Source organism: Danio rerio, chromosome 9 (genome assembly GCF_052040795.2).
Source record: "Danio rerio strain M-AB ecotype USA chromosome 9, GRCz13ab, whole genome shotgun sequence".
In the NCBI taxonomy this organism is placed as follows: Eukaryota; Metazoa; Chordata; class Actinopteri; order Cypriniformes; family Danionidae; genus Danio; species Danio rerio.
This window is the reverse complement of record NC_141029.1, coordinates 32,048,179-32,062,869: the sequence shown is the minus strand read 5'-3', so window position 1 is coordinate 32,062,869 and position 14,691 is coordinate 32,048,179. Positions and strand designations below refer to the sequence as shown.

At 40.9% G+C, this 14,691-nt stretch overlaps 1 protein-coding gene across 1 annotated transcript in view; it reads left to right on the top strand.

Moving 5' to 3' along the window:
- The window catches only part of impg2a (interphotoreceptor matrix proteoglycan 2a), a 32,629-nt gene that overhangs the window by 10,082 nt on the left and 7,856 nt on the right, over positions 1 to 14,691 (top strand). The window contains exons 5-21 of the mRNA XM_087267918.1: positions 3,013 to 3,395; positions 3,480 to 3,683; positions 5,987 to 6,153; positions 6,294 to 6,319; positions 6,460 to 6,486; positions 6,623 to 6,663; positions 6,904 to 7,034; positions 7,130 to 7,294; positions 7,440 to 7,498; positions 7,819 to 7,839; positions 8,038 to 8,228; positions 8,320 to 8,378; positions 8,559 to 8,745; positions 9,538 to 10,613; positions 11,332 to 11,551; positions 11,653 to 11,863; positions 11,983 to 12,171. Of these exons, the coding sequence (XP_087124044.1) occupies positions 3,317 to 3,395; positions 3,480 to 3,683; positions 5,987 to 6,153; positions 6,294 to 6,319; positions 6,460 to 6,486; positions 6,623 to 6,663; positions 6,904 to 7,034; positions 7,130 to 7,294; positions 7,440 to 7,498; positions 7,819 to 7,839; positions 8,038 to 8,228; positions 8,320 to 8,378; positions 8,559 to 8,745; positions 9,538 to 10,613; positions 11,332 to 11,551; positions 11,653 to 11,863; positions 11,983 to 12,171 (3,053 nt within the window). The 5' untranslated portion in view covers positions 3,013 to 3,316. The remainder of the gene's footprint in view (positions 1 to 3,012; positions 3,396 to 3,479; positions 3,684 to 5,986; positions 6,154 to 6,293; positions 6,320 to 6,459; positions 6,487 to 6,622; positions 6,664 to 6,903; positions 7,035 to 7,129; positions 7,295 to 7,439; positions 7,499 to 7,818; positions 7,840 to 8,037; positions 8,229 to 8,319; positions 8,379 to 8,558; positions 8,746 to 9,537; positions 10,614 to 11,331; positions 11,552 to 11,652; positions 11,864 to 11,982; positions 12,172 to 14,691) is intronic.

Genomic DNA, 14,691 nt, shown 5'->3' with positions numbered 1-14,691 from the left:
ATAAATGAACTGAAACTAATTTGCACACAAGCTATATCCTGTTTGTAGATCATTATCACATTGAAAAATTGTCTTAGAGGTTAAGATTATTCTCAAAAAGGAGGTTTCAGGTGCTCCAAATATTGATTCTGCAAAACTTTTGAAAACATGACATGGTGAACTGCAATATTGGTCACTAGATTAGCTCCTAAAAAAGTAAGTTTAAGAAGGTTAAGAATGTTGCAATGATACAGGACACGTCTGTGCTTTTTTCCTCCCTCTGCGCATGCTTATGCTGTGCATCTCTGCTCTCTCAGCATCATTGCTCCTATGTCAGATGACACAAACATCAATCAAAAGTTTACTCAAATTCTACAGAAATAAATCTTTTAGTTATATGTCCAGTTGTAAATTTGATCTCAGTTATTAAAATGTTTCAGACCATTGGAGCATTCAGAGTATTCAGCATTCAGAGTATTCAGCATTCAGAGCTCATTGTTCTTGAGTGGTTCAATCAATTTTCACCTGCTATGCTAGTAAAATATGAACTTTTCAAAAATACCACAGTGATGATATTGATTTGGCTATGCATTTTTTAATGGCCGCTTAAATTATACATCTCAAGGTTTTTGATCTTGGAACCCCCCCCCCCCCCCCTATTTTAAAACAATACAAATTATGAGACAAAATCATTGTATGTATAAAATGATGATAGGTATGAGATGGCTAAAATATTTCAGCTTTTTTGTTACGTGTATCAAATTTAAATTTACTTCAAAAGCTCAAAAATAATACCTATAAAATACCTAAAACATGAGATAGTTTTGTCAAGCCACACAGACATGGGCAAATGCATATATAGAAAATGTGTTGTATATACTGTACAACAAAAACAGAAGCAGTGTGGTGTAAATGTTTAAGGACACGGACACTAAACGATCTGTGCAGTAATTGTATCATGGCTTATAAATCAGCATGTGAGCACAAGGGTTTATTAAAGCTACAAAATCCACCCTCAGCTTTAGCCAAACACCTCACGCACACACACATCACATGACATCGTCACATCTTCTCAAAAGACCTAAAAAAAATGGCTGAGAAATCCCACCTGCTTATGTGACTGTCCAGTCAGTGAAGGGTTGAAAGGGAGGAGTTTTGGAAAGAGGGTGTGTGATTGCAGGTCTGATTATTTGGGACATAACCATTTAGGGGTTGCACCTTAAACTGGATAAGATAGTTATTGCTAACATTGTTGTATGGCATACCATCATTGAACTTTATGCTTTAATTGTTTTGTCTAGACACATGTCTGCTAATAAGTGCTACTTGTTAGCAACATGGCTGTTACAGTTTTATACACATTTTAATTCAATCTGATAATTTTTTAGATCTGTTTGTCTCCATCCTTTGTTTCAGACTTAAGCTCTTTTTGTGTGCAAAACTAAAAATGTATTAACACATATATAATTTTAATCTGCATTTCAATAGAATTTTGCTAGAACAACTCATTGTGTGTTTATTTAAAAAACATATTAAAATGTTGTGTTCCTTGTAAATAACCTTACTTCCACCGTTTATATCGAAGTTACATCTAAAATGTTTCAGAACATTTAATTTTTACGAGGTGGGTCATTAGCCCAATGCTCAACCCTCAACCTGGAGGACCAGGACATACAGTACACACATGCACTACTGACAATTTAGCTTACCCAGTTCACCTATAGCGCATGTCTGGACTGTGGGGAAAATGGGAGCACCCGGAGGAAACCTATGCGAACATGGGGGAACACAGAAATGCCAAATGATCCAGCCGGGGTTCGAACAAGCGACCCTCTTGCTACGAGGGAAATTATATATATTCTTCTTTATTTTGGCCTAAAAAGGTCCTAACAGGCCCGTAGCCAGCCTGGTGAATTGCGTGGTTCTTTTTTCTCAAAAAGTGGACCTTTTTGCAGTTATACGCCTCGTTTCCTATTTAATTTTGAGATTTAAATACTCAATTTAGTGACATTTTAAGCACCATTTTAGCTGAATTAGCTTGTCTCATGGTCATCATAACCCCACTTTTATACCCCTAAATATTTCTAATAAAGAAAAGTGAAATAATACTTATTTTAAAAATACTTATTAATTCCATTAAAGATCATTAGTAAAAAATCTGTTAAAAACTGTAGTCTGTTGTCATTTATTAGGCAAATAACAAACTAGCCAGCACATTCAAATTTCCTCAGTCACAATTTGGCCATTTGAATAAAAAAATAATTAAAATATAATAATAATGTAGAGCTTTATGATTTTTCTAGCCTCTCTTGTAAAGAAAATACATTTGAAAATTCATGAATAACAACAAAAGCCAAAATAGTATTCAAATCAATCTTAACATATGCCGCTTTTGGTGCTTCACACCTTTTCATTGCTCATTTTTTGTTTCAAGAATAAGGTCCAAGATTTAAATTAAAAGTAACCTGCAAAATGTTTTCTCTGTTGAAAAACAATACAGTAGCGAAAGATGACTTCTCTTGCGCCAGATTGTAAAATGAAAATATTTGTTAGCATTGGCCAAAACTGATTAGCTAAAGTCACACCGAAGCGACAGCCAATTCCTCTTAGGTCATAAATCCTTTTTTGATGTGTTATTTTCATTATTTATGATGGCATAGCAGTCAAAATGGGACAAATGAGTTTGTGTATGGGGCAAATGCTGAACCCCCCTGGCTACGGTCCAAATTAACACCCAGATTTGTCACATTTTAGGTTTTTAGACTTTTATAATAATTCATGTAAGTCAAAATAAGGAAGGCAAGATCTGTCGCTACTCCAATTTTTGTTCATCAGTTGTTTCATTCTTTATATGACAAATCATCATCAAAGACTTTAAAGGTCAAACCATTGTTACTTGTATTTGCCCTTGCAGGAGGTCAAGCTGAGAAGTGTTTCCATAAACCTCTTTTCAGATTATTTTAACAAATCACTTCTTCCTTTTTTTTTTTTTCTTCCTTCCAGTATTTCATTCACGTGTATTTTTGTTAGCAGACTTGGTTAACTCCAGTCCTTCCAGTTACATCTTGATGAGCTGCTCTACAGGATTACCAAACAAGATTAGAAGAAGAGGAAAAAAAAGAAAAATCCCCTTCCATCTGCCTACCTGCCACAGGATTGCCACAGTCATACACCTGCGCTTTTTGCTGACAGTCTGGAGAACGCTTTATTTCAGCAACAATATACAAAAACAACTATCCGTCAAGACTGGATATGCATAGATGTTGGAAGGTTTGGTCACGTCGTCCAAAGTGAAGCAACTACAATTGAAAAGCATCTTTTTTCGCAGGAAGTCACTATGTGGAAGCTCATATGGACCTGCACTCTTTGTTGTTTATGCTGTATATTTGCAATAGGCCAGCTGGATATTACTGCAGGTATGTATCCATGCATATTTATGTATTAGTTGCCAGTGTGCCAGGAGGAAGATGGGTACATTTATGTGTATATATCTGTTTCAGAAGAAGATGACCAGAACACTTTGGTTGGAAATGCAAATGAGCACTCTCACAGATTGTTTCAAATGTTTGTGAAAAAGCCTGGAGACAAAAGACTCTTGCCAAGACATAAGCGTAATGCTTTTCTGTCTAGTGGAGTACGCCTGTGCAGTCAAGAAACAGTGCAGCAAGCCATTTCTAACCATCTGAAGTACTATCAGCTAAGAGGTGAGACACAATTGTTAAAATTATTATTACATTAAAATACCTGTATTTTGATGTATGTGAAATTAGCATGCATTTATGCATGCATTTATGTAGAGCTCAGTGTCAAAGTACTGAACGGAACCCTAAAATAACATTTTTTTGTGTACAAAAGTTTGTAAATTTGGGTTATTTCTAAATGATTTTACTACTATTTTATAAAAGGAGGATAGACGCTTAGTGACATCATTTTACTGGAAACCATCATGTTAGATGGAAAACAACAGCACAAAATGAGCTGTTAGTTCTGGAATGTCTTATTTTTTTCTTCATGCTATCTATAATTAATATTGTTTAAGTGTCTGAGCTTAACCAGATCATGTTTCTGAGAATCTGGCTATTGCCTTTTATAGATGTTCGTCTTAAAATAAAAACAAAGCATGTTCAGAAGACACTACACAACAGGATCCAAGTTCTCAAAGCCACAATCAGAACTTCTGTTCTGACAGCTATGAGGAATTATTCAAGGCTGTTAGCTAGCCAATAAATGAAAGAAAAGTGAAGTTGGAATAGCATATAATGTATAGGTAAGAGTGAGCTAGAAAGCAACGGATTGGTGGGACATGGCATTCTGCAGCTAAACGTGTGGTTAAATGGATTATCACTACACTACATCATTGTCTGAGGTCATAAGCCAAGACGTGGCCCAAGTAACAAGATTTAAATCAAAGTCATTTTTGTTTAATTTATATATTTTGTGTGGAGTCTTGACCACAAATCTTCCATGAAATTCATCAACTAGCACTTTCACACAGCTGACAGCTGAGTATGTAACAATGGGATCTCATTAGCGTTTGGCAGTCAGTTCCAGACTCAGAGGTCTTGGGTTAGTGTTGAAAGACCTCAGAGTACTATTTCACAGGTCACATGTGATTTATTCCTTAACAAATTAGTAGGCAAGATGGTGGGGTTACAAGTCAGTTCACACAATGAATTGGGGCTAATAAGGTCAAAGCTTTAATATCCATGACTGAGAATGAGGGTGTGAGCAATCTTGTCTAAGTGGACCATTGTGAAGTACAGCTTTGGACAGAACCAGTGTCATATGGGCAGATAATCTCCATCTTGAAAATGCACCCATATGTCCAAACAACTGTGCCTCAGAAATCCAATTTCAATGCTGTTGACCTTAGAAAATAAAATTAAAGTTGGCATTGGCAAGTTACTCTGACTAACTCAGAGTGTTAGTGTGGGGCAGAGGTGTTTAAGATAGTAAAATCATTGGTAATTTCATATTTACTGTGGTACAGAGCCATTAAGATATTATTTTTGTGTGAAATTGCAGTGTGCTTTAGGTAATTGTTGAGCTAAATGTTTGCTAGTGTGTTTTAGCGTCATGAGCCGTATGTTTGCTCTGAGGAGTTTAAACCTCCTGGCTCTAGACCCAACCATCTGAGTGTCCAATCCTCAATTAGAAGATCTTCCTGTAAAATCCTGTTCCGTCAAAACTGAGATCTGAAGAGAGTTGAGATGAGTTGAGTTAAGTCGGAGGCAGTGCCATAGCCAAAAAACAGGTGATGGTTTATTCAGAGTCAAGATCAAGACCAAAAGAAGATAGATTTCAAGTCAAGACAAGACTTAGATCAGACAATGTTGAGTCAGAATCGAGGTAGAGTTTAAATGAGGGAAAAGTCTGAGTTAATGCCAAAATCCAAGTTACGATTTGAGTCAAGGACAGACCAGAAGAGGGTTGAGTCAGGGTCAGTACAGTACATATACCAGATACAGCTCAAGACAAACCAAAAGAGAGTTAATTTCAAATCAGAACCATGAGCAGAACATGGTTGAGTATTGTGTCAATATTGATGAGGGTTAATTCAAAATATTAAGGACTAAGACCAGAAGTGGATTGATTCTGAGGCAAGACTATGACCAGAAGAGTCAACGTCTAAAACAGGGGTGCCCAAACTCGGTCCTGTAGGCCCGGTGTCTTGCATATTTTAGCTCCAACAACCCCAACTAAACAAACCTAGACCAGCTAATCAAGCTCTTTCTAGGTATACAAAAACTTCCAGTCAGGTATGTAGAAGTAAGTTGGAGCTAAACTATGCAGGACACCAGCCCTCCAGGACCGAGTTTGAGCAGGATCAAAAGAGGAACAAATAAGTAGCTGTGGGATTAAAGATTTAAATACAAAGAAAGAGAAAATTATTGAATGTTTCTCAAAAAAAAAAAAAAAAAAAAAGGTGAGCGGTCTTTTTGTATTTTTTACTGTTGGTCTTTGTTGTGCTAATACAATGTTTTTCTATTGTTTTTGTTTGTATCAGTGTGTCAGGAAGTTGTCTGGGAGGCCTTTAAAATCTTCTTGGAGCGGCTTCCCAATCAGGAAGAGTACCAGACCTGGATGAGCCAATGCCAGACAGATAAAGTTTCCATAGGAGAGATTGGCACTGCCTTTAGCCAATCAGAGGAACACATAACACTTGTCCAGAGAGTATGTAGCAATGTAGTTAATGAACTCCTCTTCATTAACTTAAAAAATATACATATAATATGAATTTATTATATAAATTTGGTGTCAAAGGTTTGTGGTATGCTTGACTTATGTGTTTGAATCTTCATGATTCATTGCAGAGACTTGCACAGACAAGACCAAAAAGGTAAAATGGAACATTTGAAAACCTTACTTACCACACTAAACCCATCCCTTTAAAAACATTCCATTTGTTTTGTATTAGATGAGTTCAGTCTTACTGAGTTTGTTTTTCTCCTCATGTTTTGTCTTCCTCTTTCTTCTCAGTAAGACACCTACATACTCAGTATGCAGGTACTACACCCTTTATACCTGTTTGTTTTTTTTAATTTATTTGTGTGAGTAGTTGAACTGTTTACTCTTGTATCTGTAGTTATGTGTCATTTTCAAAAGTCTTTTTATTCTTTCTTTTTCTTTCTTTTTTAAATAGACCGGAGAACTCTTCTCAAGAACCAGGCAGTGTTACACCAGGTTTGTATGTTATACGTGTTAATAACGAATGAAGAAATATAGAAAACCCTTACAAAACATTAAACCTATTAGGAAATGTATAAAAAATGGTTATATTTACAGTTATTAAAGTTTTTTGGGTCTTTGTGTTTAATTCAGATTCAATTGTTGTAATTAACAGGAAATCAATAGATAAGTATTACTGATTCTGCAACACGACTGCACACCAAATCATAATTAAATGTATTTGAAACTCTGTAGTAGATGAGCTTCAAGCTGTGACCGCTGTGTTGGTGACCTCAGTGGTTCCAGTTGAAGTTGTTTCTGAGAGTGTGAAGGATGTTACTGCAGAAGCACCATCTGAAGTTATATTGATGGAGCAGGATACTGAGGTAGGCGGGTGACCGAGGTTCAATAAAGCATATCATCAATTTTTAGTATTGGAACACCTGCTAAGCAAAGCCTGTGCGTGTATTGCCTGTGGTAGATCACTAATGAGATTGAGCAGGAAGCTGCTGCTTTGCCATCGCATCCTCTCGTTGAGCAGAAGGTGGAGCTGGCTTTATTACTGACTGGGGAACCATGGAGTGAAGAGCTGTTTAACTCCAACAGCAGTGAACATGGCAGACTCACTCAGCAGATCACAGAGAAGGTACCACATACTGTACATACACACACACACTGTACATACAGTACTTTATACAAATATCTTGTGCTTGTGCTGGCCCAGCCGTTTATGTTAGTATATTATTTTGATTTTGAAATTAAACAAGTTTACAATATTTGTCTTCCTACAGATTTCAGCTGCTTTGGGGAAACTAACAGAATTTAAGAATGTATCCGTACTGAACATTAGGTATGTTTGTCCATGTTTCAGTTCAAAGACTACTTTTGTATAAAATTTTTATAGAATGTGGATGTAGCCTTGATTATGCAAGCTGATACTGCAAGTCTCAGACTTGAAATGTCAGACATAATGCACTCAATGGAGCTAGTGACGTCACTGTGAGGGATAGGGTTAGGGGCGCAGGACTTGCAACTGCAGCATATTTGACAAAAATGTAGATACTTCTTAGTTGTCAAATTCGAGAAAATAGTTAGACAATAGTATAAACTTATAGACTAATACACTGATAAAACTGCTGTGTAAAAATATAAACTTTATCTTTTCCATAGGCCACAGATAGATCCCTCAAGGTAAGTTAGACCTGATGTTTGTTTACATGAATGCATGTCAGTAAGTGAGAAAATGTGTTTGTTGCAGTCTCTTCCTGAGTTGTTAGACTATAAACAAGCAAGAATCATGTTTATGGTCATGACGTTACAATGCAAGTCTAAAAATTGATCAGCCTATGTATGCCCATTATAATTGCAGTTGTTGTTTTCTCTCTGCAGTGGTGAAAATGCAGTACTGGTGGAATATGTTGTGTCCCTGCAGACACGCAGTGAAGAGATAAGCAGTGAAACACTGGACTTCATTAATCTTCAATCCAATATGGTAGAAGGCACTTTTAGTTATTCAGAGGGCCCCACTATCCAGTACACCATTATTGACCTCCGCCCTGACATCACTGAGGCTCTGCATGGTACTGCTGTATTTGCTTGTAGTTACGAACAGCAATAGTCTACGGTGCATTTCAGCAGTCTGTAATATACTTTCTTTTTTTTTTTTGTTAGAGGAAACATCTCCAGAAGAAATCCAACCAGCAGAGAAGTTCCCAGACTCTGACCACAAGGTGAATTAGAACCAACTAGATATTCATATATTCTCAAAATCTATTTTTAATAGTCAGGGTATTGATTTTAACATTGAATGTAATGGCAGAAACATTAATATTGATAACTGCTTTAAGAATCACCATTCGTAAAGTTCACAAAGCCTGAGACTCAGTAGATTTGTCTTGGTTTTTGTCCAGGATGATATTTTAGCAGTAGAAAAAACATCTGAGCTGCCAGGAGAGATGCTGAAGGACGTCTTCACAGTTGGTGAACTTTTAGATCCTGCTATGTCAGAAGAAGGAGGTGTGGTTGAGCAAGATGTCTTAATTTTAGATGAGAGCACTCCAGCCCTTATAGACCATCTCAGTGGGGGTTTCACAGAGGGTAAGAACCATATTTCATAAGGTCAGTGTATTTAAGGGTGCTTTCACACTAGCACTCTTGGTCCGCACCCGGGCTCGTTTGACGGCATAGTACGATATGTTTAACTAGTGTGAACGTGTCTTCTGGTGGTCTGGGGTACGGTTCATGCGACCTCTGGTACAGTTGACTTCTGAATTGAATGCAATCGTTCCAAATAACGGAAGTAAATCGCTAACTGTACAACTAACTATCATTTTCATAATGTTTGTTCTTTCGTGTGTGTGGATGTGTGTGTGTGTGTGGGGGGGGGGGGGGGACACTAGTGTAATGCAGACTGTGTGATATTCTGAATGTTTATAATATGTTTGCGGCAGATGGACGCAAGTCACTTTCTGTATGTTCAAAACCAAAAGATTCAGTAAAAGCAGAATGACCGCGATGTGCGGATGTCTTTCCATTTTGGCGCTTTACTTTCGTGACCATCACTTAGCAACAGCCATAAACAAAACAGCAGCTTGATGACGCAAGTGTACCAGGGTTCAGAAGGAAAAAAGACAGTGTGAACACAAACCAACTGAGAAGGTGGCAAGGGGGGACAATCGAACTTGGGTGCGATCCAGGCAATTGAACCAAGTGTGAAAGCACCCTAAGTAAGGGTGTCTGATCCTGTTACTGGATGGCCAGTAGCACACTTATCATTACATTTTCTGAATTCTGAAAGACAAGGGCATCCTATGAGCAGGAAATGATAGCCCTGAATTTAACAAATATAGTGGTGAAAGACTCAAGGTGTTTGTTTATTCCTCCTTTTAGAACTTCAAGACAAGATCTTGGTGTTGACGATTACTCCTAGCCAGATTGCTACCATGTCAGGTGAAGCTGTTGGGCCTGTTACTGATTCAAAAGATAGGGTTGTCACAACAGATGACCTTGATCCTGCCTCTGGATCTGGTGGAGGAGAAGAAAGTTGGGTAACTGTCTTGCCTACTGAGGCACAGATGCCAATTGGAGAAGCAGTAGTTGATGAAGAGGTTTTCACTGATGAAGACATACTTCAGATAGACTATGAATTCTCAACAATTACAACTGTGGTTGAAGAGAGCCAGATTCTGCCTGAAGAAACCTCTGAACTGACTACTGTTGAAGATGGAAAGGAAGTAAACCTGCAGATTTTTAGGGATTCACCCCCAATGCTGCCAGTGCAAGTGGCTGAGGCCGAATCTACCCCAGAACCTGAGGAAGACTTCATAATATCTGCCGAAGAAGAGAGGCCAGATGAAGGCAAGATGCCAGGAAGAGCTATAACAGAAACATGGATTGATGAAGAAACCATTGTTGGAATTATAACAAAAAATGAATCAGTTGGAATTATCACAAAGAAGGAATCAGAGGATGTAAAAGAAGATGAAGAGGAAGAATATGTTTACAGTACCACTATGGCACAAGAGAATAATGATTTTGTAATAACAGATGTTTTAGCTATACAGTTTTCAGAGGAAACAGAGGATTATCTAACAAAGGATGAGGTCATACTGGTCACCATTGAACCAACAAGTTCAATCTCTCCAACTCCTCTTGTACCTGAGAAAGAATCACCCTTCTTCCCTATTACCATGATGACCCCAGAAGAGGTGGAGTTAGGACATACCTTAAGTTCAGAAGTCATGAATACATCTCTGGCTGTGATCCATTACAGTGAGGAAGAGGGTAGTGGCATTGCTGGTGACATCCAGGGCGATGTTGTTTCCAGTGTTGCATTGCCAACGAACCCTGGTCGGTCTTTGATGGTGTTTTTCAGTCTGCGTGTAACTAACATGATGTTCTCAGACGATCTGTTCAATAAGAGCTCAGCAGAGTACAAAGCCTTGGAACAACGCTTTATTGAACTGGTAATGTATCTCCTACATTTTTCCTTTCCCATCTTTCTCTTTCTTCAGATTTTCTTTCAAACATTCACCCTTTAGCCAAAAATATGAATTGCAGGCCCACCAGTTAAAATTTAGCAACAATTAAATTTGACTAACTAATATGTGATGTTGTAACTAATCTATTTAGAAATGTGATATTCCAAAAGCAGAAATAGACAATATAGAAATCCAACATCCAAAAACATAGATTTCTTGCGCCCTTCCATTCTGTCTTATAAAACACTAGGATTGTTGCCTTAGGGTTTCTCGACATTTGTTAAACAACATTACTTGCTGTGACTGTAGAGCCCAATTCTTTAAAGATATTCTTTATTGCAATCGCTACAAGTGGATATCATGGCAATCTTTATGGATGTTGGGTCTGCTTTCTGTGGCCAGCACTCTCTTTTCCTTTTTCAATGGTACTCTCTCCTCTATTTGATAACTTCAATGCCTGATTCTTAATCAGTATTTTATATTATACAACATGGATTTTCAATATCCTGGAGGGCTAGCCACCTAGGAAAATACTTAAAAAGTTAATCAAGGTGTCCAAAATGTTGCTTGCGAATCACAAATAGTTGGGTTAGATTGTTATTGGTACTAAAATCAGCAGAACACTTGTCCTTCAGAAGTGGAGTTATATCTATATTATGTTAGTGAGTTCATGGCCTCACTATTGGAACTCTTTGCCCCTTAGTTGGTGCCATATCTGCAGTCCAATCTCAGTCACTTTGAGAACCTGGAGATCTTGAACTTCAGGAATGGAAGTATAGTGGTGAACAGCCGTATGAAGTTTGGGAAGCCTGTTCCTCGTGAAGTCAATACTGCTGTTTACCTCATTCTAGAGGACTTCTGCAACACAGCTTACCAGACCATGAACCTTGCCATTGACAAATATTCATTGGATGTTGAATCAGGTAAGACCATTTGAAAAAAAAAAAAAAAGATCAATAACTATTTAAATAAGCTGTCTCTACATGCCTCCTTTATGTTTGCACCTGTGTTATTCTTGTTTTAGGGGAACAAGCAGACCCATGCAAGTTTCAGGCATGTAATGAGTTTGCAGAATGTACAGTGAACCGCTGGTCAGGTGAGGCTGAATGTGTGTGCAATGCTGGTTACTTCAGCGTGGATGGACTACCCTGCCAGAGTATCTGTGACATTCAGCCTGACTTCTGCCTGAATGATGGGAAATGTGATATCATTCCTGGTCAAGGAGCCATATGCAGGCACAGTGACTTTTTTATTATGCACATTTAAGGAAGCATATTACCTAGAGAACAGAATGTATATTGTGGCAACGTTGGCATTTTCCTGAAGTTATTATGTGTGTGTGTCTGCTCTGTAGATGCCGCGTGGGGGAAAATTGGTGGTACAGAGGAGAGCATTGTGAAGAATATGTTTCAGAGCCACTTGTAGTTGGTATTGCCATAGCATCTGTTGCTGGGTTCCTTCTTGTGGCGTCAGGAGTAATCTTCTTCCTAGCAAGAACTCTGAGAGATCAGTATGACAAAGATGAGACAGAGGATCCAATGCGGTAAGTAACTTTTATCACAGGCCCTATTTAAAACGTTCGAGGTTACAGAAGTAACCCTTCGTTCCCTGAGGAGGGGAACGGAAGTGCCATGAATGGGAGGATTCGTATCAGAAGCCGCTTATCTGGAGAGTATTGAACGGGCCAATGAATGAAATTAATTGGCAGCGTAAGCTTGCGCAGGTGTGCGACATCTGCAATCATCTCAGCATATAAGCACACCTGAAGCCAGCAGACGCCATCCTTTTAAGCTGAAGAGACTTTCAAACAGCTAAGGGACAGTCATTATGGCGACGGAATATGGCACTTCCGTTCCCCTCCTCGGGGAACGAAGGGTTACTTCTGTAACCTCGAACGTTCCCCTTCGGTTGGGGAACTTCAGTGCCATGAATGGGAGAATATGGAAAGCGCCATAATGACTGCACCTTACCAACACCCCCGATGAGGAGATAGTCAAGCAAGCGTGACGCACCCACATCATGGGGGGCGCGGTCCTCCAACGTGTCCCTGGCCCTAATTTATCCTACTTCAACAGAAGTTTTACGGATTTAGATATATTTTTTGGGAAGTCGTGAGCATCTAGATAATTCTAGGAAATACGACAGTACGTTGGGAAGCGTGCAATCCCGATAGGGAGGACGCTGCGGAGGCCATCCGTTACCCAAGGGGGGGATAGATGGCAGAATTTACCTATGGACTAGCCCTAAAAAGGGGGAGTACGCATAGCAAAGAGTGGTTAGCGGAGAGGGAAGACACGGGTCCGCCCAGGGGGGGGACTTAACCGTGGCGGAATAAGCATATGGGATCGCCTAGTGGGGATCACGCATAGCAGGCACCTATACCCAAAACGCGGGCTGACCAGCGGGCAGACCTACAACGTAGTGGGCCAGCAAGTGACTCCTCCGCTGAGTCAGTGCTGGGGGCCACGGAGGAATCTGCAGGGCTCACCTGACGGGGAACTTTACTGACAGATAAAAAAGGCGCACGTACCTCCGTGTTAGGGAGAATGGCGCAGCAAGCGTGTTTCAACACCCTACCGAGTTGTCTCCTCAATCACCAAGGGTTACCTAATACCCTTGAGGAAACCGGCTCCACTCGCAGATTGTAAAACCTTGCAAATGTGTTGGGTGTCGCCCAGCCCGCAGCTCTACAGATGTCTGTTAGAGAGGCGCCGCGTGCACGCGCCCAAGAGGATGCAACGCTCCGAGTGGAGTGTGCACGTACTCCCGGGGGACACGGCTGACCTCGACTCGAATAAGCGAGTGAAATGGCATCCACAATCCAGTGGGATAATCTTTGTTTCGATACGGCACTTCCCTGCTGCCGACCGCCATAACAGACAAAGAGCTGCTCAGATGATCTAAAATTCTGAGTACGGTCCACATAAATGCGCAGAGCGCGAACTGGACAAAGTAAAGAAAGGGCTGGGTCTGCCTCCTCCGGGGGCAGCGCTTGCAGGTTCACTACCTGATCTCTAAAGGGGGTGGTAGGAACCTTGGGCACATAACCGGGGCGGGGTCTCAGGATAACGTGAGAGTAATCCGGCCCGAATTCCAGGCACGAGTCACTGACCGAAAATGCCTCCAGGTCCCCGACCCTCTTGATGGAGGCCAACGCAACCAGCAGAGCTGTCTTCAGGGACAGAAAACTTAGAGATACTGATTCGAGTGGCTCAAAGGGATCGGATCGCAGACTCGTGAGAACGAGGGCGAGATCCCAAGAGGGCATGAGAGGGGGGCGAGATGGATTAATTCGCCTAGCACCCCTAAGGAACTGGATGACCAGGTTATGCTTTCCCACGGTGCCGCCAGCTACCGCGCTATGATAAGCGGAGATGGCGGCCACGTAAACCTTGAGAGTGGAGGGCGACAGCCTGCTGTCCAACTTCTCTTGAAGGAAAGAGAGCACAACACTAATCTGGCAATTTCGGGGGTCTTCTCTGCGAGAGACGCACCATTCAGTGAATAGACTCCACTTCAGGGCGTAGGCGCGCCTCGTGGAGGGGGCTCTAGCCTGAGTGATGGTATTAACCACCGCAGTCGGTAGGTTACCTAAGTCTTCCTCGCGTCTAGGGACCACACGTGGAGGTTCCAAAGATCGGGGCGAGGGTGCCAGATGGTGCCCTGTCCCTGAGAGAGTAGGTCCTCTCTCAAAGGGATCCGCCAGGGGAGGGCCGTCGCGAGGAGTGAGAGCTCTGATATCCAGGTCCGGTTGGGCCAAAGGGGCGCAACTAGCAGAACCTGTTCCTCGTCCTCCCTGACCTTGCACAGAAACTGCGCGAGCAGGCTCACTGGGGGAAACGCATACTTGCGCATGCCCCGAGGCCAGCTGTGGGCCAGTGCATCCGTGCCGAGAGAGCCCTCGGTCAGGGAAAAAAACAACTGGCAGTGAGCGTTCTCGGGGGAAGCAAACAGATCGATCTGGGCCTCCCCGAATCGCGCCCATATCAGCTGAACAGACTCGGGGTGGAGTCTCCATTCTCCAGGGCGTAACAGCTGTCGTGAGAGCGCATCGGCTGCACGA